The 24,958-nt window shown below is 38.7% G+C and overlaps 2 protein-coding genes across 2 annotated transcripts; both read right to left on the bottom strand.

Moving 5' to 3' along the window:
• Positions 1–1,381: 1,381 nt before the first annotated feature.
• LOC133791826 (uncharacterized) lies at positions 1,382–13,884 on the bottom strand. The gene is made up of 5 exons (XM_062229737.1): positions 13,759–13,884; positions 2,924–3,972; positions 2,072–2,816; positions 1,694–1,993; positions 1,382–1,441 (listed from the first exon to the last, which is right to left on the bottom strand). The coding sequence occupies exons 1-5, from the start codon at positions 13,882–13,884 to the stop codon at positions 1,382–1,384; spliced, it is 2,280 nt and encodes a 759-aa protein (XP_062085721.1).
• An 8,138-nt stretch (positions 13,885–22,022) lies between these two features.
• On the bottom strand, positions 22,023–22,385 carry LOC133791825 (uncharacterized). Its single transcript, XM_062229736.1, has one exon. It carries the CDS (start codon positions 22,383–22,385, stop codon positions 22,023–22,025), a length of 363 nt encoding a protein of 120 aa, XP_062085720.1.
• Positions 22,386–24,958: the final 2,573 nt, after the last annotated feature.

The raw sequence follows: 24,958 nt of genomic DNA, 5'->3' as shown, positions 1-24,958 counted from the left end.
TAAACCACATGCTTAAAATTTTAAACCGCAAGCCTTAAATGACTTAAACTACGAACCATTAATCTTAAATAGCAATTAAAATTTAATCCACAGGGTTTAAGTTTTAATCCTTTAGGCTTAAATCATAATTATTATAATCTAATTAACCATTTCACTCAAAGTTTAAATCCCTAGCCTTTAAATTTAAGTAATTAGGCTTAAATTTTAATACAAGTTTCATTATTTGTCAAAATTTAGTGCTCATGTTCTGATTGGCAATGAAAAAAAAAAATTATATTAATAGAAGTTACATGCTCTGTGCGCCGCGGCCCTATTTAAATGGTGCCGCGGCGCACAGAGAAAACATGTTCCAATCTGCCTTTTTTTCCTTGGGAGCCGCGGCGCTTATGTTTCGCAGTGCCTGTGAGCCGCGGCGCAACACCAAGCTTAAAGCCACAATATTTTCAATTTAAGCCACTTGTTTAAAATGTTAAACCACATTATAAATGGCATCAAATTTTGATCCCTAATGCCAAATGGCATCACGGACTTTGATCCACAAGGCTAATTGGCATCAAATTTAAACCAAAATTTATAAATTTTAATCCATTAAGTTCTATTTATAATCCAAGTCTCTTAAAACCCCTAATTATTAAACTTAAACCGTTAATCTTTAAATTGAAGCCACTTGCTTAAGAATTTAAGCCACAAACCAAATGGAATAAAATGTTGATCCCCTAGGCTAAATGACATCAAATTTTAAACCAAAATTTATGTATTTTTATCCATAAATTTTTTGTTTCATTCTGAGCGCCGCGGCTCTAATATCTGAAAGTTCTGTGCGCCGCGGCGGGTAAAATGGCACTTGCCTAAACGCTTTATAATCCAAGTATCTTTAAACAACAAAGTTTTAAATTTAAACTGTTAAGCTTTAAATATAAACTACTTGCCTAAGAATTTAAACCACTAAGCTTTAAATTTAAACCACTTTCATAAAACTTTAAACCACAATGCAAATGGCTTCAAATTTTGAACCACATGGCTAAATTGAATCAAATTTTGAACCACAAGGCTAAATGGTATCAAATTTTTATCCATTAAGCTCTATTTATAATCCAACTTTATTTAACCAACTATGTTTTAAATTTAAAACCCTAAGCTTAAAATTTAAACCCCTATGTTTTAAATTTAAACACCTTTCCTAGAAATTTAAACCGCAAGCCTTAAATAAATAAGATTAACTGATAAATTTGTCATAATTTAAAGATGATAATCTATCATCTTTTATAACCTTTTTCTATCAAATTCATCTCTCACTAATATCAATTCCTATTTTTTCATAAATTAAATAGATAATAATATAATAAAAAACAAATGTACTTTAATAAATGTATAAAAATTCTTATCCACAAGTCCACAACGCAACAAATATGTATAACATTGCATCTTTATAGTCTTTAGACTGCAACAGATAACAACAGTTTATGCTTTCATGCATAATGCACTGTTCTCAAGGACAATAATCAATCTCAATGATCATGATATATATGCAATTCACAACTCAATGTTATCCTTATTTTAGAATTGGTTGGCTTTTACAATTCTTTCTATTATGCCCCAATATTCCGCAATTTCCACACTTGACTGTTCGAACATGCTTGGGAAATTCTCCTGTTGACGGAAATCTTTTTTTCTTGGGACGTCCTTGTTTTACTTTGAATTTTGGAGCTTTCATGCTATCTCCTATAATTTCATCTGGGACACTCCAATCATCTTTATCTGGAAGAGGATTAATTGATCCTGCATATGTCTCTTTCAAAACAGAATTTTTATACCAATTTGAGCAAAATTTGTACTTGTCCAAGTACTTGCTTTCAATTGTTGCAATAGCATGTGCACATGGAATTCCCTCTAGTTGAAATTCATTACATGTGCACATATGTTGTTCCAAGTCGACAACAAACACTCGATCACCATATGTGACACTAGATTTCATTGCATCAATTGCATCTACCTGTGAAACAATACAATTATTAACTGTTGAATTTAAAATCCTAACAAAAAGAAAATAAATGTAACTTTAATAACATACCTTCATTCGAAATGCCACATCAAGTTTGATTTCCATTTCATCATTTGCCCATTTTGTCACCTCAACAAATTGGTTAATTGCTGCTTCTTTTCTTGTTGAAAACCATCTTTGAAGCATCTCTCTTATAGCTTCTATTAACGACGTTATAGGCAATTCTCTCGCATGCACAATTGCTGCATTTATAGATTCGGCAATGTTACTTGTAAGAATGTTATACCTCTTCGTTGGAAAGAATGGCCGAGCCCATTTTTCTGGTTTTGCTTCCAAAAGATAAGTAGTCATTTCAGGACTAATTTTCTGTAATTCAGCCATGGCAGAATAATATTCTTGAGCTGAGTACGCTCTTGAAGCAGTTTCAAATATGGCATGCACATGTAATCCCCTAAACTTAGTCCTTAGATTTTGCTTCAAATGATAAATACAAACTCCATGATATACACCAGGATACACTTGTTCAACTGCATTTTTTATGCTTTTATGCCTGTCAGATACTATGCATAAGTTTTCTCGTTCTCCTATTGCTTCTTTTAGTCTTGTAAAGAACCATATCCATGAATTGTCATTTTCTGAATCCCCAATTCCAAAGGCGAGAGGAAAAATTTGATTATTTCCATCTTTAACACAAGCTGCATACAGTGTACCTCCACATTTCGTCTTTAAAAATGTTCCATCTACCACTATAACTGGTCTACATTGCTTCCATCCATCTAATGAAGCCCCAAAAGCAATAAACATGTATTTAAACCTGTAAAATTTAATTAAAAAAACAACCAATTCCTAGAGATGTAAGATATGGATTGTAATCAGTAAAGCCTTTAATATAGGAATGCGAATCATTAATATTATTCATACCTGTTTTCTTCATCTTTACATACTCGTGTGATAGTTCCTGGGTTGGCCAACTGTAGCATATACAAATATGAAGGCAACAATGCATAACTTTCCTCATTTGACCCTCTAACATCATCAGCTGCAAGTGTTTTTGCTCTCCAAGCTTTATTGTATGTTACACCTACCCCATGTTCATCTCTCATGTCTCTTATTATTTTCCTTGGTCGATAGGTTGATCCTGGGTCACGAAACTTCTCTTTGAAGTAACTACTGATGACTTTTGCACTTGCTTGTCTATTTTCAAAATTTCTGTGATTTAACGAGCATGTGTGGTGTTTATGGTATTTGATAACTCGAAAGTATTCTGATACTTTTGAGCTTCTTGCACGTACATACCAGCCACAATTCTCATCTATGCATTTTGCCCAAAATGCTTCTGAACATGATTTTTGAATTCTGTACTGAAAGTGTTTCTTGATGGCTATTTTCGCAAGTGTATGTTTTAGATCAGTCTTATTCTTGAAAACATAATTGAGTCTTATGTCTTCAATCTCCATATTCGGCAACACATGGAGAGGTGATTGAGCTTCTTGCCCGTGTTCTGTAAATTTGTTGGATTCTTGTGTTGAGGCGCTCTTCATTTTGCTAGTGCTTGCAGTATTTGTATTGGGGTCTGTGAGAGTCAAACTTTGACTTGTTGCATTGCTTGCTAAAGCAGATGGAATGCTAGCTTCTCTTGGCAAAGAAATGGTTTGATTTCTCTGTTCTACTTCAACGATGAGAGGACATTTTTTCAACTCTTCCACAGTCTTGTTCAAGTTTAGATAAACTTGTAAATTCTCATCACTTTCTATCTTCATTCCTTTGCTTGTATCCATATTTGCATCAAAAATCAAGTTTGTTGAAATCAATCGTTCATTCAATCTGAGCTCTTTGTATATCTTGTTTACCAATTCCTCATACTTGATATCCTTTTCCACCATCAATATTTTCACTTCATGATCAATGTATTTGTTGTTTGCATTCCATCTTCCGTTAAAAACTACAAATAACATTATCTTATCCATTCCCTGCAATAAAAAATAACACAACCATGAGAGCTTATTGCTTTATCTTGGATAGAAATTAAAAAAAAAAAAATCAATTCAATATACTTTTTCCCTTAACTTCACTCATCTCAAGGCAAACACAATTTTTGCAAAACTAAGTGTCAATAATATTTGTGACTCAATAAGAAGAATCAAAGTAATGCAAAAGATGTTTTATCGTGAAGATGAAGATAATAATGTTATTTTACAACAAAATTTATACCTCAAACATTCAATGGCTAAAAATTTAAACTAATACTTTCTTAATTTACAACATTGTTCTTAAAATTAGGATTCAATGTGCTGAACAACAAAAACATATTTTTTAGGATGCTGGAAATAAACTTAAAATATGAACAACTAAACTTAAATGGCATCAAAATTTAATCCACAAGGTTTAAGTTTTATTCATTTAGGCTTAAATTATAAACATACTCTATTTTAATCTAGATAATGTAATGTATGAATCTAATATAAAATTTTTATAATTTTAAACCAAATGTCTTAAAACTTAAACCACTATTTATAAATCTAAACCACAAGACTTAAATGACATCATATTTAAACTACAATTTATAAATTTTTATTCATTTAAGCTTAAATTATAAACCAACTATCTTTAAACCCCTAAGTTTGAAATTTAATCCATTAAGCTTTAAATTTAAACCACAATGCTTAAAATTTAAACCACTTGCTTTAAAATTTAAACCGCAAGCCTTAAATGGCTTAGATCAAATGTTTCATGGCATTTTGTTTGGTAAATTGTAGACACCCCAGCTAAGTTTGAAAAGTTCAGCTACTTGGCTAAAATCAAAGCTTGAAGGTTCCAAGAAAGAATTGAAGGCTAAAGAAAATTATTTGAGCAAGCTGGAAAGGAGCTATGCAAAATTTAATGACTTGCTTGTTGCATAGACAAACATACTAAAATAAAAAATTGAGAAATACTGAAGATAAAATAATTCTTGCCAATTCAAAAACCTTTACTTTGGGTGATAAGGTTAGATTGCTTGTTCACCTACAATGTGCAATAACATATGCCAAAGCTAGTAAAGACAAACAAATCCTTCTGTATTCTACAATAGCTGAGCAGTGAGGGCAAAGAAGCCAGACAAAGGAGTTTTCATTGGAGGGGCGGGAGATTCTACCACTGGAGCATTTCTGTGAGAAGTGTCGGAAGGCATTGAAGAATCAAGAAAGTAAAAGAATCAAGGGAAAGCTGAAGAAGAGGATTAATGTTTTTGGCTCATAGCATTTTAAAGAATAGAAAGTGTTTGATAAAAGCTCTGATCAAGTAATGGATTGAGCTTTTGAGCTTTGTATAATATCTTTATCCAAACCCAGCAAAATGTAAACAGAAAAAACTCAGAATAATACACCAAAACAATTTTTTAACAGCTTTTTCCAAACACAGTTGTTCATTTATGTAAACAGTTATATAAAAACAAACTCTAAATTAATTTAACAGAACCTTAGTATAATATCTAACATAATCATGCCAATCAACGAAAGCTTTCTTTGAGTTCAAGCTACAGACTTTCAACTTTAATGTCATACTAAAATCTAATTTATATGTATGATTGTACAGTTCAAAAAAATTTAAAAAAAAATTAAATTTGTTTGTTTGTCAAGGAGTAGCTGTCGAACATGAAAAACTTACTCAAGGCCAAAGACAAATAATTGAGTTTCATTTGTATTGAATTTTATAAATATATGGTGATGATGGTATGATGACAATTGTATTCATTATGTATAAGAGAGATATATATCACAGACATTTTCACAAACACATGGCATACATCACAGTATATACGGTAAGAATTTATTTCGAATAAAGATGCAACAAAGCATACATTAACAAAGGCTATGAATCTATAATAATAATTTATATATTACTGAAATATAAACATATATTAAGCATAGTTCACGTGAAAAATTAACGAATCAAACTTCAAACAGCTCTTATGTCAATATCTCAATAAAAACTATAACTATACCAGCAGTGGAGGCGCGGTGGAGGTGTGGTGGCTTCGTGGTGGAGCTGTGGTGGCAGAACCGTGGTTGTAGAACGTCGTAGAAGGTTATGGTGTCAGTGACTCTATTGATGACAATGGCAAAGCTGTGGTGGACGTGTGGTGGCGTTGTGGTGGAGTTGTGCTGGTTTCGTGGTGGAGTTGTGGTGGTACAGTGCTGATCATGGAGGCTAGGATTGATTGGCAAGGTGTTAGAGAAAATGGTAATGGTCAAGGGCATTTTTGGAAGTGTGGGGGAAAAAATGGGTAGAATTAAACAAAATATAATTAGAGTGTAATTTTAGTTAACTAATCATATAAGTGGCTAGTTTTCAACAAGACCCTAATATTGATCACATGTCACGTAGAGAGAATTGTAAAGCTGGGTTCGGCATGAGATCAAAGAAATCACTTGGGTTGGGCTTCATGCAATGGAAAGACTTTAAAAGAAAAATGCTATTTATTCAATTTCTTTCTTCCAAAATTTAATCTTTCTTTTTTATTTGTACCAAAATGTAACATAATTCCTGCAAAATAAACCAAATTAAATTCAAAATAAATATTTTCAATTGTAAAAATATTTTTCATTAATTTCCTGAAAATATTAATTAAAATTCAATTTAATTTAACATTTGAGATCAATAAATATGCATTTTTCACCACCAATCATCAGTGCACAGGATTTACACTGACTTGCCAATCTACGATATGATCTACTTACACATTGTAGTATTATGTTCTTTCCAGAACATTAACAAAGTTGATAAGATCGGATGTATTTGTTACATCGGACTGGACCGATATTGACAGTTGATAGGATAAGTAAACATACCGTTATTATCTATTCTAGCATATCATATAGTTGACTGTAGGTCAAATTCAATCTCAATTATGAGTGGTTAGTATTCTAACTGATTGTAATATTTGAGTTCTTTGACTTGTTTGTTACCAGCTTACCCTACGAACTAGCCCATACTTACATCTTGAGAATTCGGTAGTATAATTGAGTGGCAGTGTTAATCATAGATATGAACATCTATAGCTTTTGATGAGAAAGTGAAATGATGGTTTCCTTTTAGTTTGGTTCAAGGTGCTAAATGATAGAGATCTCATTTCAATAATTAATATTAGTTTACTGAAATATCATTTACAAGGAATTAAGTGTTTTAAGGATAAAATACAATAAGGGGTAAAACAGTATTTTAGTCCCATCTCATTGTAGACCGTCTATAAATGATTGAGTGACAATTATGGTTGTAACAATGGATAATTAATAACGTATCTATATTTGTCATAGAGCGTTCTATGAATTCAAGAGTGCAATTCCGAGTCTTTAGTGGAGTCACGAGGAATTAATAAGTTAGTAAGTTTATTTGTTAGATTTATGATAACTTATTGGAGCTTGATTTCATAGGCCCATGGTCCCCACTGTACCTTGGATAAAATCATCTAGATAGTTTCAATTAATTGATTTAATTATCAATTAGAATTATCAAAGCTGAGGTCAATTTTGGATAGTTTCACAGAGTTATGTAATTTTGAGAAGAAAAGAGAAATAAGGGAAGATTTATTAATTAAGATAAATTGGTATATAAATTAATAAATAATTTTAAATCAAGGTTAAAATTATAAATAATTAATTTGATAAATAATTTAAATAATTATTTAATTAATTAAATCAATAGAAAATAATACAAGCCTTGATTTTAAGTCCAACGGGCTTATAATCAAATAGAAAATTTTACGGGCCTAAAGCCCATGATAATTTCGACATAGGGATGTTAATTGACAATTATTTTATTGATTTTTTAATTAAATAAATGACCTAATTGAGTCTATAAAAGGAATGTTAAGAGAGAGTTGAAAACACAAGTGAAGTCAGATTTCTGAAACACAAGTTTCTGATAGGTTTTTGATTCTCTCTAAACATAAGTCCTTTTCTAAGCCTCATTATTCTTTCTCTTCTTCTCTCCATGTCTATCTCGTGTGTTGAGAATCGCCCAATCTAGTCTAGGTGATCCTAAGGATACTTTGTAAGGTTGCGAAGAAATTTGAAGATCGGTTTAGTTTCTTGGTAATACTCTGCGACAGAAAGGATACAAGGGTTAGAGAAACTGAAAGAATGACTCATTCATTCCGTTGTGTATAATGTAAGTATTCTTATCATTATTTCTCTTTGAATTCAATTTTAGAAACATGTTCTAGGTTGTCTCATATTAACTTGTTTAATATTAGATCTACATGAAAATAAATAAAGATCCTGTATAAGTTTTCCTAACAGTTTGAACCGCGAGGACTAATGAGTTTATGAACTCGGTTTAGAATGATAAGACAATGACAGAGTATGTCAATAAATTTGATGGGTTGCTCAATTCGCTTTGGATTTGATACAAGTGGATGTATCTTGGAAAGAACAATTTATTTAAGGACTGAACCCTGGGATGGCCTAGAGCGTTAGGGTCACTCTAATGCATGAGATTTTTACTTATGCTTTGGCAGTAGGGATGGCCTCGTTATTAGAGACATAAAAAATGAGATATGAAATGAGAGGGTCGTGGGGCAAGAAGTGTAGGCAATGGTATTCCCATTGGCGGAATTAGGTAAGGGCATATGCCTAGTGTTGAAGCAACAACTTTGCCTTTCTATATTTGGAGGTATTTGCCGACGATAACTGATTTTCGGATCCCTTTCTGATGACGATGATCTCTTATACAGTCGTTGATCCATCGGGGGTACCTGCAAGAAAGACACTCCGATGCCTAAGTCAGATTTTTTTCGATCCCATTATTTGAATAAGAGTTTAGTATTTATAGAAAAAATGCAAGGAGGTTAGTTGGTTAAACTAACTCCAATATTGGTGGGGGAAATAACTGAATTTCCCCCAAAAAAGTATTTGGTTCGACTAAACGTTCAAAGGGCGGAAGCGCAGGTCGCCTCTGACCCGCGAATTCTGCCTCCAGAGCCTCTATTGACCAAAACGCATCGTTTCAATATTCTTAAAATGGATACTGTAACGTCCTACGTTTTTGGGTACCTTTAAACGATTCGGGTCGGGATTTTTCCCCCGGGTTAAGAATATTATTTTAAATAATATTATATTTTGTTTGTAAGTATTCCATGAGTTATTGCTAGCCAAAATATGAATTTTGTGATTTTAAAAGTCAAGATAAGACTTTCGGTCCTAGACCGACACAAAAACCCTGATCGGGTAAAAATCTCGGAAAATAAAATGAAAAATCATGGCAATTATATTTTGGGCATAAATTACATTCATAAAAGTTAAATTTTGGTAAAAAATAATAAACCTAAAAGAAAATGGAAATTTTAAGGCATTTTGTGGTAAATGCCTAATTTTGCCGAAATTGGGAATTTTATTCCATGAATGGACCTTAGGTTAAATTTTATTATGTGATTAATTAAATTAAATGTGAGAGACATTAAATTTAATTAATTAATGTTAAGTTTGGTGATTAAAACTTAATAAGAGGGAAAAAGGTGTCAAAAGCCAATTTGGACTTTTCTTCTTATGAAACATTAATAACCTTTATAAAAAAAAAAATGAAATGATCATATATATAGCAAGGGTTGGCCGGCCATGTGGTATTTTAGAGTGGTGTGAACCCAATTTTATAAAGATTAAATCCCATTTAATGAAGAAGTCAAGTGGGCAAGTGGGTAGAAAAGCACTCAAGTACTTTGTGATATTTTGAAGAGTTTTGTGAGCAATTCCCACACTAAGAACCGATCACTCTCCCTCTCTCATTCACTCATCTGATTTTTGAAGACCTCTCAAAGTGTTCCCTCAATATTCAACCTCAAGAACACCAAGGAAAACTTGGAGGCTAAGTCTTGGTCTAGGAAGTATTTTCCCTAAGGTAAAGCTTCACTAATCTAGGCTTTTGTAAAGTTTTAAGCTTAGAGTTTCAAATAGCTAATTAACTATGTTGTGGGGGAAGTTGGTTAGGGATTTTGAAAGGTTTTTAAGGAGTCAAAGCTTATAGGAAGGTCCAAACCTTAAGCAAGAACACCAAAGAGGTAAAAAGTTTACTTTTGATGATTTTGTTGTAGGGTTTTTAGTTTTAAGCATTATTTTGTATATTTAATGCTTAAAGTTTCTTGTTGGTGATGTAATTAGGTTATGGTAGTTGTTTAATAATTTTTATGATGCATGTGTATTGATTTTTGAAAATGGGAACCAAAACCCCCAAGGGTTTTGTAGGATACCCTAAAACAAAACATGTTTTGAGCTGTGACTTCCAAGGGGTCAAGCAGCCACTGTATATTGTTTTTGTAAAATTAAATTATACTGTGATGTTGTTGAGATTGAGTACATAAAATTGAGCTTTTAAATCACAAAAAAATGTTTAGAAATGAGTAAGTTATGCTATTTCAAAGTTTAGGTAAAAAACTGTTTTTTTGTATTCTTATTTTCGGAACCAAGTTTGGACAGCCACTGTATAGGGAAAATGAACCCAGTTTTTTCTAAAATTTTGTGAAATATTTCTGGAATAACCTATTATTCCACTGTAAAATTTGGTAAGAAAATATTAAACGGTTTGAAAGTTATTAACTGTCAAAGTTTGGAAAAAATAAGGACTTGAAAATAAGGTCATTTTTACCTCATTGTTGGAAAATGATTTCACCAATCAAAAATGCTCATTTTGACCTAAGATTTTACAAAGACCTAAATGGCATAACAAAAATGGAATTAGGAAATTTTGGTAACAATTGGGTAAGTAAATTTCAAGTTATGAACTAACGAAGTATGTAGTTAAAAATGTGAAAAATAAGTTTTTCACACTTAGTGTAAAAAATGAGATTTTGGAACATAAGGTAAAAAGTAAAATTTTGTTTATTTCAAGATATAAAATGGTAAGTCTTGAAATCATATTTTCACTAAAATTACCCCTTTGAGTTTAAATGAATTATTTTTATTAAAGAGTTTTTATTCTTTCTAAAAATAAGAGATTTAATTTATTAATAGTTAATAAATTAAAAGAGGGTTTAAAACCCTATGTTTTGATAAAATAATTAAATGAATTATTTTTCTAGTAATTAAAATTGATTAATTGCTTTTGGAAAATTAATTAGTCAAGATGAGAAATTTATAACGGTTTTCCTAATTAAGACAAATTAGGCAATTTTCTTAAAACGGTTTTTAGATATTAAAACCTTAAGAAAAATAAAAGGAAAATTTAAAGAGTTTATTTTCTTTAAAAATAATTAAGGAATTTATTTGTATTTTCTGGATATAATACCGGCTAAAATCTTACATATTTTAACCGACTAGTCAAAAGTGCGGGTTAATAGCGATACCTTGAAAGAATAAGATTTTTAGCGGGTTGTGGGGAAATACCATTGTGATACCCGAGCCTAGGTATCGAGACCTTAGGATAGGTCTCCCCGAGACTTAGGGTTTAGTCTCGAATATTTTGTATGACTTTCCTTAATAGGTTTAAAACCAAATAAGGATTATAAATCCTTACAAATGACTTTTATTAAAATGACCAAACTGCCCAAAATAATAATAATGAATTATGAGTGCCATAATTAATCCGAGTATACTGTATGGATAACTATAGTATTGGCTAAGCGTAACTGGATGAACGTTGGAGGGTGAAAACCTGCTGAGCGCTAAGGACTCCAAGTAAGTCAACTTATATTGTATGGCTGCAACATGAAATGATTATTGTCTTGTATGTTAGTATAGGGATACATGCATATATTTAGGCTTTCATAGAAAGTTGCGTAGAGACGTTAGTCTAGTGAGTGCTGAATTAGAAAATATGAACGGTAGAAGTCCGTCATATCCTAGACGGTTGATCCCCGTCACACTGCTTGATTTTATTTATGTCCGGTTCATTACCGCGACGAGTGGCCATGAGATGAGGATAAGCTGGTTAAACCTAGGGGTGCCAAGATAAATGGGACCTAGGGGCCTTCATGCTTACTTAATCATTGGACGGTTAGAATCCGAGCAAGTGCTCTGATAAGTTATTCCCGGATAGCAGCCGTGAATATTGGCCATTCAGTGAGAGTGCCTAGAGATACTAGGAGTTGCCAAGATTGAGTGAGGCTGAACACCCTAGGGGTAACTGCTCACCAGCACCACTGATTAACATAGAAGTCTCCATAAAACCGTGTAAATTGGATTACACTCTTGAATAAGTAGCGATGCCCTAGGTAACACGATAGTTACCCTTGATGAGAATATTTATTGGCTAGATCTTAGTGTGGAGACTCGATTCTCTTTTACAGATTAGCAATTATGTTGGAGGGCGCGTTACGCCTGAATTGTTGGAAATTGTCGAGTGTTGGTCTCGAATTATGTTGTGATATAATATATCTGCTTGCTCTGGGATTTTCTGAGTGCAGGGATATAATTGTTGATAAGATATAGTTGTGATATAATATATCTGCTTGTTCTGGGATTTTTCTGAGTGCAGGATTTTTATCTAGTTATGAGTTAATTTATCATTGGTTATCAGGCATGACCATAAGTTTTCCAGGACGCTTTAGCGTTCTTGAAATTGATTGTGTAGGGTCCGGATGGGTCCGGAACCCTAATTCTCTACATGCTTTGTTTGAAAGTTGATCTTACTAAGCGTTTTCGCTTACCTAGTTGTTTCATGTTGTAGGTAAGTGCAAGGGCAAGGCAGAGCAGTGAGCGCTGGAGTCTTCCTTGCAAATGTACATGTGGACCGACCTTTTGGGAAGCCGTTTTATTTTTGGAAATGTTGTGTAATTTTCCTAAACAAGGCTCACTCTACTCTTTATAAAATATGTTGTAACTAAATGTTAAGTATGGCCATACGACTTTTTAAAAAGTTTTTTTTTTATACGGGTTTTTGAGACATTTTGTTAAATGAAAACATTTATATTTCCGCATTATCGAGTCTTGAAAATCCGGGTCGTTACAGATACGGCTTCTGGGCCGAACATTTTGGGCCCAACAGATGCCCCCCGGCCTAAGCTTCGATCGGATGAAGCATGCCTATTCATTCGAGACTTGGGCCGACTCTTCAGTGCCAAAGTTTTCGCCCAAAGCCGTCACTTCCCGTTAATCGAGGCTACCTGTAGGCGCACGATCACATAGACTCCTATCATTCATCATTCAGAATTGAATGCAAGCCCAACTATCGAGTACTACTCTTGATTTAGACATTTTTTTTCCCACTTAATCGGTCTGGTTCAAACATTCTCATTTCAAACTTTTTGAAACTCCATTTTAGCTTTCCAGAGAATAACTAAGAGAGAAAACCCCTAAAACTGATTGTTCTTCTATTCTTACAGCAAACCTCCCAATTTTTCCAGCCATGTCTTCTCTTCATCTCCTGAGCCTATGGATCGTGAAGGATACAAAGCCTCATACGAACGCATACGTAAGTCGTTTGACATTCCAGACAATGTCACGGTTCGAATGCTCACGGATTCTAAACTAAAGGAATGGTGATTTAGAGATGTGGTCAAACCTAGCAAAATCGTTATGAGTCTGAGAAACATTGAATGGCTTCTTTTTCCTCTCCCTGCTCTATTAGTGCAAATAATTTCAAACTTTGGAGCTCACATCTCTCAATTCCTCCTGAACGCTATCCAATCCATAGTCGGGGATCAGATGATTGGAGCCCTTAGGAATGTTTAAATCCAATCAGACGACATCTATGCATGCTTCACCAAGTCGACTAATAAAGCAATAGAAGGAAAACCTTGGAAGACCTTCTATCTTTCCCCCAAAAAAGACCGAACAATGTTCACTGACTTCAACAGCTCTCATAGGAATTGGGACAAGTACTTCTTCGCAATCAGAGGTGCGTGGTATCCTGAATTTCTGCCACAAGAAATTTTCCTCTTGGCCAGGGTTTTCATCAAAGGTGAGTTCTACCATTGCTTTGCTCTTTTTCTCTTTTTGTGCAAGCATATTGTGTTTAAATGATCGTCCATTAACCTAGTCCTATTCATTGCTATTTTATTTCATGCACCATATTTCGCGTGGCCTCAAGTTAGTATGAGTCCTGAATGACAGAGCCTGCTGACGGAGAAAGGGCTCCTTCATGAGTCCAAAGAAAGCGCTATCACTATCAGAGGCATAATGAACCCCTACTGTATGCAGATCATGACTCGGCTCTGTTTCTTGGACCAAATCGACCTTGGTGCTTTGCGAGTTAGGACGCAGAGGGGAGACATATCCCTTGCCAGAATCACAGCCACTTGCGCGAAGCAGTTGGGAGTGTTTTTGAAAAAATCCCCTCCCGCTTCTTCGACTTTGACATTATCAAAGACCGAGTACGAGAGGGCGTGCTCTGAGACTTTTGCCGCATGTTCCAAGCGTCAAGGGATCCCTGAAAATAAGAAGAGAGATGGCTTTGGTTTAACCCCTACTGCAGAATCATTTCCTGATAAATATGCTTTGGCATGCAGGTCTTCTCGTATACACGAACGATCCTCTACACCTTCTGACGCTCTACAGATCCAACCTCTCTAACAGGTGCCTCTACCAAAGGATGCCCTGGGGAAGAGGAAGTTGTGAGAGGAGTCTTCTGATGAAGACTCGGATGATGGGAAATGCATTTCGTTCAAGCTTCAGATCCTGAGGGGGTCTGCTTCTGCCGCTAGAGGCTCTCCTCTAACAATCCCTAAGCTTACTCCAGGGAAGTTACTGACTGGGCAAGCTCTATCGTTGTGCAAGAAGCCTCGGGGGTCTGCCCCTGTTGGCTCTTTACCTACATCATCCTCTTCTTCACCTGCACTTGGATCCTCCTCGGAGGCAGGTTCGCAATGCGCTATGCATGTTGCGGCTCTGTGTCCTACATCGGCAAAACCGTCAAAGGTGGCGACTGTTATTGGTGTGCAAGGCGATTTTCCAGGTAAGGGGAGATCCCCTAGCACCTGTGCAAGGTCATCAGAGGCGTTGCCCTCTGCTTCTGCCTTGGCTGGGGGCTCTGATGTCGGTCACAGGCAAGGATCAGAGGGGAGACGCCCTTCTTCTACCTCTCGTAAGAACTGTCTTTTGGAGGATGCTTTTGGGGGTGGTTTTGAATCTATGAACAGTCCTTCTCAGCCAGTTGACGCAGGCCAGGTTGTTACTCCTGAGACTCTCTCTGTATGTCAAAAATTGGGGATTACCGAGGTCGCAGGTGATCATATTTTAAGTGTTGATGTTCATGTAACATCAACTGCGACTTCTAATTCTCATTTAGGAGAGGTCATTATTGTATCCCCGAAGGGTACAAGTAATTTTGAGTCTCCCAGTGCTTTTCTGGAGCAACTAACGTCCTTTACAGTGCAAACGCCAGTGTATCTGCCAAGTGACTTGGGTGAAGATGTTGGAGTTGGGTTACTTGTACGCCTTTCCATGCCATATCTTTCTAGAGTGAGAACGACCACATTAACATCTGATAGTATTATGGTGTCAACACTAGCAGGAGGTGGGGAGCCGGTTGCCCCCGTTGCTTCTGTTGTTGCACTAGCCAGAAGAGAAGCAAGCAAGAGAGCGGGAGACATGCCTGAATATGTACCTTCTGCGTCAACAGAGGTGATGGAGGAGATGGTGCGCATAAGTTGACCTCATCTTCCTGCAGAAGCTATCTGGTCATTGAGTGGGCAAGGTGACTTGCTGCAACAAGTGTCAGACCATATATGGATGGTAAGTTTGCTAAAAACTAGCATGGTTTTCAAATAGTTACTAGAGTGAGTATCGTGTGGTACGTGTCTTGTTTGATGGGTGATAAGTGTAGTTAATGTTTTGCAGAGCAACGTATGTGCTTCTGCTGCTAAAAAGGAGTATGCAGCGGCTGTTCAGAACAACACGAAGCTAGCAGAGTAGGCGGTCATGCTTGAAGAAGAGCGGGCAGGGAGGACGATGGCCGAAGCAAACCGAAACGTGCTTGTGGAGGCCATCAAGAAGTTAGAAACGCAGCTGGCAGAGGCGAAAGAGAAGGTTGTAGTCACAGAGGAGAAGCTTGTAAGTTCTGTTGGACTCGAGGTGGAACGTGACAAACTGAAAGTGGATTTATTGGCGATGACCAATAAATGGATGGAGAAGAGCCAATTCTGTGTACAACACAAAGCCCGGATGGAGAAGCTCGACAACATGATAAATGATTTGCAGGAAGATGAAGTATCTTTGCAGACAGATAAAGAGATTTTGGAGGAAGAAAAGAAAGAGCTACATCAGAAATTGGAGGTGCTGGAAATGGGCGTTGCAGATGAGCGGAAGTAGAAGCTGGTGGTGGAACTCCAGTTAGAAAAGAAGCTGAAGGAGAAAGAGGAGGTTGTCAAGAAAACCGAGAGACAATTAAGGGAAATGGCTGAGGTATGCATTTTTTCTGTATTCATTGGTATAATGGAAATATGGTTGGGTAATATGTTGCATGTTTTGATGAAGTGATGGGTTTATTTTGCAGGAGGCAGAAAAGGCGGCAGTGGAAGCCATGAGGCAGCGCATCTGAGATCGTGAGATTACCGAACGGAAGTTCATGAGGATTGCCAAGGTGGACACTGCAAAATACTTGGATCTGGCACTCCGTAATAAGAAGCAGACCCCGGAGGAGAAATGGGCTAAATTGGAGATGTACTGCAAAAGCATCGACGTGAAAGTGGGAGAATATAATGTCGATAAATACTTGAATGAGCTTAGGGATCTGCAAATTATATACCCATCACATCATCTTGAAAAACTGAAGCTGAAAGGCGACGCTTTGGGCTCAGTTTACAATGCCAGTGGGGAACCGGTGGAAGAAGGTGATGTGGCAGAGACTTCTGAATAGGTGGTGATAGAGCCTGTTCCAGTTGTAGAGGCCAAACCAGCTGGCGAAAGAGGTTCCATAGAATGATGGACACAATTCTTGTTTTTTGTTTTTTGGTGATTGTATATGCGTTCCTTGCCTTTTTTTAGTGCTTGGATATGTGTAGATGTACTGTGGAAATTTTTAATACAATCTTGGAGGATTTTGTCACCTTAGTTGTCTTGTTTGTGAGTGAATGTGCGTTTTACTTTACTATATTTGTTTGTGAGATTATAATAACTAAAGTATTGCAACAGGTGAGAGTCAGTTGACGTATGTTGATAAGAGGCTTCATAGACCCTTTAGGCCATTACGTGTGAGATACAGTAAGAAGCCGTACAGATGGTGGGAGAGAATGTCTAGTTAAGTATCGTGTGAGCGACTTAGCTTAGTGTTGAGGTGATTGGTTTGTGCTGATGATGTTTCTGTTGCAAGTGAACATCGTAGTGGGTAAACGTGCCATTTTTTAGGCGGATTTTTGAGAAGCCGCAGTGGTTATACTCAACTTGGGCGTTGGATGAATTAGTAAGAAGTGGTATTCCGTATTACATATCGTGTGAGTGTTATGGATTAGGCCATCCGAAGCTAGACAGTGCGATGGCAGAATATACGCTTCGTATTGAATGGGATTAAATATTCCCAAGATAACCCTTGTATATAGTAAAGAAAGTAATATTTTATATATAACTGGGAATCATTATGAATGTAATATAGTTTATAAATAACAGCTTCTGATTAGTTGCTATCATTGACTATATGTGGGCTTCTGATTAATCTAGCATTGTCATCGTGTGTTTATGGTTAAGAGAGTCGAGTGTGTAGGTAGTCCCCCGTTTTTTCATCTGTTGAACCGGATTGTAATCGCGAGGGTGTCGTACTCTGTAAAGCGTTCTCTGTTGCATTGCGTTGAACCTTCTTGCCTTGAGGGAGTCGTGTTGTATGTGTAATAGAATCTGAGTCAGTTCCTTGAGTGCATGAAAAATCAAGGAAGATGCATTACCATTTGCGAGAGGGGGCGGTGAGGTTCAGCTCGGCCGCAGAACGCAACATGCGAGGCTGGGCGTCGAGGCAGTACTGAGAAAGGTAGAACCCTGGATCAGATATCTTTCCAGTGCACCTATACCGAGGTGTATGTGGCAAGGCTTGCTCGGGTAGTCTTCCGATCCATCAGAGGCAGCCGTTGTCGGGAAGCGGGTGCGACTGCGGGAAAAGTTCCTCCCAGCCTTGGATTGCTAAACCAGTTAGTGCACACTGGGGGTGAACCCGAGGTGGGGTGTCTATTGGTTCTGGTGCAGTAGTCAAGGCAGATTAAACTGCACGGCGGGGCCCTTCTTATCAGGGTAAGAGGGCAGGGTAGTTGGTGGAGTGTACCCTGGATGGACAACCAAATTTACATAGTCAGGCCAGATTAGACTGCGAAATGGCTGGCCTTAGCTCCCCATTAGCTTAGTCAAGTCAGATTAGAATGCTTTTAGGTGAAACTCAAAATTTTGTGGGCAGAATATTGAGTGTAATGGCGGAGGCAACAAGCCTATGTATGCATATTGCGTTTGTGAAGCGAGCTGTTGCATCTTACCATGCACTACCTTTCGTATGCTAATAAACACTCTTTTTCTTAGAAGGAACCCTTAAGTTTAGAAAATGACTACATTGGGATTAAAGATTCTTGTTGTATCTTGGCTGAATGTTTAAACAGATGAAAAAATGATATAAAAAAATGTCCTGATGGTCACTATTTTATAGCAGGAGTGGTAGGTGGTTTTAAGTGCACGTGAATAATGTTGTTTCTCATATGGGTAGGTAAGGATATATTAAAATATGTCCTTTGTAGTATCTCTCAGTGCGGAGTGAGTAAACTGATAGTTGTCACATGTGTGTCCTCTTTATGTTATGATAGTAAGGATTCTGTATGCAAAATTGTGTCAGCAAAAGTTGAGTGTGTAAAATATACCAAAATAATGCAAAAAGGAAATTTGTTGTATTACTTTTGAACTATACAGTACAACTATCAACAATAATATTGTTTCAAAGACATTGAATTCCAAGTACGAGGGACGATTTTCCCACTACGTACATTTTTAAGAGTATAAGACCCTGGCCCTAGTACTTCCATGATTTCAAAGGATCCTTCCCAGTTTGGCTCTAGCTTCTTTGGGTTGCTAGTGACTTTACGTAGAACCCAGTCTCCCTTCTTAAACATGCGTGAGTGGACTCTTTTATTGTAGTAGCGTTCTGCAGCCTTTTGGTGATTTTCGTGTCTTATTTGTGCTACTTGTTCGCAACTCTTCCAGGAGGTCGAGGTTGTGTGTCAACTGTATGTTGTTTGTGGTCAGATCAGAAGCTAGCTCTGTTCGAAGCGTAGGCAGGCCCACCTCTGTTGGGATGATATCCTCTATTCCATACACCATGGCGTAGGGAGATTCATCCGTAGAGGACCTTTTTGTTGTTCTATATGCCCATAACACCTTTGGTAACTCTTCTACCCATGCACCTTTTTTATCTTCGAAGTTTTTCTTGATGTTGGAAAAAATGACTTTGTTGGAAGCTTCTGCTTGGCCATTTTATCTTGTATGTGTCACACAACTCCTGTACTTTGGCATTTTGGAGTGGGGTTCCGTTGTCAACGACTATCTCCCATGGTATCCCAAATTGACAGATGATGTGCTTCCACACAAAGCTCATGATGTCTATTTTCATGACCGTGACGTATGCTTCTGCTATGACCCATTTAGTGAAGTAATCGGTGGCTATCAGAGTGTATTGTTTTCCTCTAGCAGATCTAGGCAGTTCCCCTACCACGTCCATCCCCCACTTTGCAAAAGGCCAAGGTGCAATTATGGAGTGTAAAGCTTGAGCGGGACGATGGATGGTGGGTGCAAATCCCTGACATTTGTCACATTTTTTGGCATAGTCGCGTGCTTCTGTCATCATGTATGGCCAGTAGTACCTTGCTGTAAGTGCCTTGTGTGCCAAACTTCGGCCCCCATTGTGGTTCCCACATGCTCCTTCGTGGATTTCCTCTAACAATATTTTAGCTTCTGATGGACGCAAACACTGAAGATAGGGGCCATTAAAGGACTTGTGGTATAACGTTCCATGGATGATGGAGTAACGTTGAGCTCAAAGACGCAGAAGTTTAGCGTCTTTTGGATAGGTTGGCAGTTCAGACTTAGACAAATAGCAAATGATTGGATCCATCCAGTACTTAGGTTTTGATGAGGTTGAGAAAACTTCCAAAGATTTTGGTGATTGGCTTGTGTATATGGTGGAGCGCCGAGAACATTCCCCTGCAGAAGCTAATTTGGCGAGGGCATCGGCCTTCTGATTTTGTTCCCTCGGCACTTGCACAAGTTCAAACTGATGGAATTGTGACTGTAAGTCAGTTACCTTTTGTAATAGGTTAGTTAGGTGAGGTGCCTTGGTGTCGAAATTCCCGACCACTTGTTCTATCATGAGCTTTGAATCCCCTCTGACTTTCAATCATCTAATGCCCATGTCTCGCGCTAGTTCTAAGCCATAAATCAGAGCCTCATACTCAGCCTCGTTATTCATGGCAAATTGTTCTAACCGAATGGCATCCTCAATTTTTAGCCAGGAGGGTGCTTCCAATACGATGCCAATCCCGGCTCCTTGAGAATTAGAGGCTCTGTCCATATGCATTGTCCATACCTAGTCAACTTCTGATTCCAGCAGTTCAGGTAAGGTGTCTGGGGTAAAAGATTGTATCTCGATCAGGAAGTCAGCAAGTACTTGGCCCTTTTTTGCTTTCCGCAGTGAGAACCATATATCATACATCCCGAGTTCAATTTCCCACTTGGATAATCTACCAGAGAGATCGGGTTTGTTCAACACTTGCTTTAGTGGGTAGTCTGTATATACAATGATGGCATGGCTTTCAAAATACTGTCGTAGCTTCTTCTTTGCTGTAATGAGTGTGAGTGCCAATTTTTCCATCATGATGTAGCGGGTTTCAGTGTCTAGTAGCATCTTACTGCAGTAGAACACTCGCATCTTCTTGAAAGAGCACAGAACTCACGGCAGATTGCGAGACTGACAGGTACAGGAATAGGTCTACGTTGGGGATGGAGAACTCAGTACATGAGGAGAACTCAGATAAGCTTTCAGTTCTTCGAGTGCTTTATTTTGTTCTGTCCCCCAGGTGGTGTTGGTAGACTTCTTGATGCATTGCAGGAAGGGCTGGCAACGATCGGACATGCGTGACATGAACCAGCTTAATGCTACAATTTCGCCTGTCAGAGCCTGGATGTCCTAGATGGTTCTGGGTTCCTTAACCTCTGAAAGTGATGCAATCTGGGTTGGATTGGCCTCGATGCCTCTCTGGCTGACCACATATCCTAGGAACTACCCAGAGGACACCCCAAAGGCGCACTTAGTTGGATTTAGTTTCATTTTATAAGTGTCGAGGATGTCGAAGCATTTGGTTAAATCGTCCACATGTGAAGAACTTTGTCGAGATTTGATGACCATGTCATCGATATATACTTCCATGTTTCTCCCAAGCAATGAAGAAAACAGTTTGGGCATCAGCCTCTGGTATGTTGCTCCTGCATTCTTTAGCCCGAAGGGCATAACTTTGTAACAGTGAAACCTCATTCTGTTATGAAAGCTGTATGGATCCCATCTTCTGCCTTCATTGGGATCTAATTATATCCTGAGTAGGCATCAAGGAGGCTCATTCTTTCGAAACTTGTCGTGGCGTCTATCATCTGATCAATTTTCGGGAGAGGGTAGCTATCCTTAGGACATGCTTTGTTAAGGTTGGTGTAGTCTATGCACACTTTCTTTTTCCCATTTTTCTTTAGGACCACTACAGGGTTGGCTAGCCAACTAGGATCCAGGCATTCTTTGGTTGCTCCTATGCTCAGAAGCCGTTGTACCTCTTCTTGGATGGCCTGGTTGATTTCGAGAGCAAACCTCCTCTGCCTCTGCTTGACGGGTGGGAAACTGTTCGATATGTTGAGGCTGTGACTCATGACAGAGGGGTCTATTCCTAGTATGTCGTGCGGAGACCAGGCGAAGGTTCCAATTCTGGTTTTGAGGAATTGGATTAGTGATGTTTTTATTTTTCAGGAAGCTTGATACTTACCAACACTATTTAGGATGGGTTATCATCATCTATACAGATTTCCTCTAAATCATCAAGTGTGGTCTGGGGATTTTTGCGATCTTCCTCTAGATCTAGGCCTTTGAGACATGCTGGTAAGTCACGTTGTGATTGCTATTTGTTGGGATTGTCTTCAGGAGGGGAGGTGCCAGAATCATTTATTTCTTTCAGGGTAAGGAAGCATTTCTTGGCTTGCTTCTGGCATCCTTTTATGTCGATGGTATATCGTCCGTTGGGTGAGTGGCACCGCATAACTTGATGCAAAGTTGAGACCACTCCCTGCATTCGGTGGATCCAACTTCTTCCCATGATTGCGTTATAGCTTGTGACAGAATCCACTATGAGGAAGTCCACAGGCAAGGTGCGTTTTGTGGCTATCAGGGTTAATCGAACAACACCTTTCGGGTATACCCTCTCGCTGTTAAATCCCAAAATTGGTGTAGCAGAGGTCCTGATCTGATTTTCTCTGAGTCCCATCTTCTGGAAGGCTTCCTAGAAGAGAATGTCAACTCCACTGCCCCCATCGATTAGAACTCTTCCCAGCTGGCAATGGTCGACCTGCAGTGAAATAACTAGAGGGTAGTCATGGGGCAGGTGCACTCCCCGCAAGTCATCTTCGGTGAAGGTGATTGCAGAGGCTGGATAACGTCTTTCCTCCGAAGTGACGAGGTTGACTATGTGGCCTAATGATCTGTATCGCTTTACCCGTTCTTCCATCCTTTTGTGAATTTTGGTGGCCTGCTCTTGTTCCTCGGTGAGCTCCACGATCCCGTGTATCATGGGGATTTGCTTGAGGGGCTCTTGTGAGCTCGCGGTGGCCATATGCAGGGAGTCTGCTACTAGTGGTGTTGGGACAGAAGCAGTGTTGGGCTGTGAGGTACCAGGTCTGCTTGTCTCTTTAATATACTGGGTTAGGCGCCCACTTCTCATGAGGGCCTAGATCTGATTGTGTAGGGTGTGGTATTCGGCGATTGTATGGCCATGATCCTTGTGGAAGAGGCAGAACCTACTTTTATCTCTTCTTTCAGGGGGAGTGGTAGTTTTGTATGGCTCACTCTAGATGGGTCAGTCTTTTTTTTCTTTGTAAATGACTCCCTGAGGGATGGTGTACTCGAAAGAGGGGTATCGCGGTGGGTCTTGATTTGGCTTTGGCCTTTTACCTGCTTTCGTGTGATCCATTTCCTATCTCTTCCTCTTGTCACCCCTTGCAGGTGGGGGAGGAGGGTTATTTGCTAGTGGAGCGGAGATAAGTGCGGATTTCTTCTGTGCACGCTCTCGAAATTCCAAGACCATGAAGACACCTTCGGCACGGATTTGAATCTCAACCATGTCATAAGGTGGTGTCATGGTGAGGTTTTTGTGTAAGAGAGATCCCACCTGTATGCTTTTGGACAAAGAGTATAGCTGCGGTGACTGAGTCGACACCGTGGATCTGGTGTACGAGGTCAATGAAACGCTGCAGATATGATTTTGGATGTTCATTTTCCCCTTGCTCGATTCAATAGAGATCTTCCATTGTTCTTGGTGCCTCGCGGTTAGCATTATACTGTTGGAGAAAGGCTCTGCGGAGATCACCAAAACTGTTGACAGAACCAGGTTTCAACTGCCTGAACCATAGTAGGGCTGGCCTAGAGAAAGTCGTGGAGAAAACTTTGCACTGTATGGATTCATTGTTGGCTTCTAGGGCCATCTTCTATTGAAATTGGAACAGGTGGTTGAGTGGGTCTCCCTTTCCATTAAACGCGGGTAGAGGAGGGTTTACGAAGTCCTGCGGTTTGGGCTCATTCTGAATCCACTCTGCAAAGGGCGACCTCTCCGTGGTTCTTGATACCAAATCCATGTGCTCAGTGGTGTGAGTGGACGTTCCATCCGAAAACTTCTGTAACATTTCTCTCATCATCTCTTCTTTCCAATTGTCCAAGAATTGGATGGAGGGGGTACGATCCTCAGCAGGTGAGGCTTGCACGACCCGTTGTGGGGTCTGTTGGGGCCCATTCTTGGAGACCAGTTGGGTTGTTCTTGTGGGCTCTGCGCCGGATCTTGTATGTGTCTCACAGTGCTCCGTCCTCCTCTCCTCGCCTCCTTGGTGAAGACGGGCCGGGGAGGATGGTAGGGGACCTTGGGACCCTTCTCTGGCATGGATTGCGCTTCTTCGGGGAGAGTCGATCTGAATGATCGGAGCTTCAGGTCTACCAAGGTCGGGATTGTTGTTTTCTTGGGTCCTGCGCATAGCTTCATTGGTTTTTCTCAATTCGGCGATCTCAGCTTCGAGCCTGGCCTGAGCTTCGGTCAGCGTTTTAATGGCTTCGTCGGATCTCTGCTAGCTGGCCTCTAGTAGGCGACACATCCTGTCGATTTGGTCGCTTACGTTTGTTGGTGGGACGACCTGGGCTACGGGACCCCTGATAGTTCCACTGCTCCTAATTTTGACAGGAAGGTTTATAGTTTACAGGATAGCCGCCAGGACGGCAATGAGGCCTGTTGAAGTTATTTAGTATGCGCCAGATGCGGGAGACGCCATCTGGGAGGATGCTAAGGGAAGGTATGTTTTCCACATGGAAATGTTAATCATGTTAGGGCAGATTGCCCGAGATTAGAGAAGGGAGGACTGGTCTGCCTCGTTACAGTTAGAGCTCAAGGATAGTCCCTTCGAGGCGACCGACTGGCTAGTTAGTCCTCGTTCTTTGTTATAAAATGAGCTCGAAGAATTCAGTGCTGCGTATCTCCCAAAAAAGATTTATATATGAGGTGCATGCCTCAAGGTTGCTATATAATGGGGCTTGAAATATTAGTGCCTGCTGGGGAAGAGTTGGTAACTTTCAAGAGAAGAATTGGAATACAAGTGGTAAGAGGTTTATAGTAAAAGTGATTGAGCTCGTCATATGAGAGTTTTGATATAAGCCTGAGTAGAAGCTAATTTGTTAAATAAGGGACAACCATGGATTGTAGGAGTTGGTAATAATATCTGAATTGGAAGGGAAGGACCCAGTCGTTTCTACGGGGTGCCTAGATATTGGGGTAGATATCACCTGGAATATATCAGTTAGACT

Source organism: Humulus lupulus, chromosome 7 (assembly GCF_963169125.1).
Source record: "Humulus lupulus chromosome 7, drHumLupu1.1, whole genome shotgun sequence".
In the NCBI taxonomy this organism is placed as follows: domain Eukaryota; kingdom Viridiplantae; phylum Streptophyta; class Magnoliopsida; order Rosales; family Cannabaceae; genus Humulus; species Humulus lupulus.
Note: the sequence above shows the minus strand (reverse complement) of the source record. Positions and strands in the feature narration are given on the sequence as shown.

Coding starts and splice junctions, on each gene's coding strand:
- LOC133791826 (XM_062229737.1), bottom strand. CDS start 13,884: ATGGTAGAACTCACCTTTGATGAAAACCCTGGCCAAGAGGAAAATTTC. Junction 2,817..2,923: donor TGTAAAGATGAAGAAAACAG/GTATGAATAATA, acceptor TAAATTTTACAG/GTTTAAATACATGTTTATTG. Junction 1,994..2,071: donor ATGTGGCATTTCGAATGAAG/GTATGTTATTAA, acceptor ATTGTTTCACAG/GTAGATGCAATTGATGCAAT.
- LOC133791825 (XM_062229736.1), bottom strand. CDS start 22,385: ATGGGACTCAGAGAAAATCAGATCAGGACCTCTGCTACACCAATTTTG.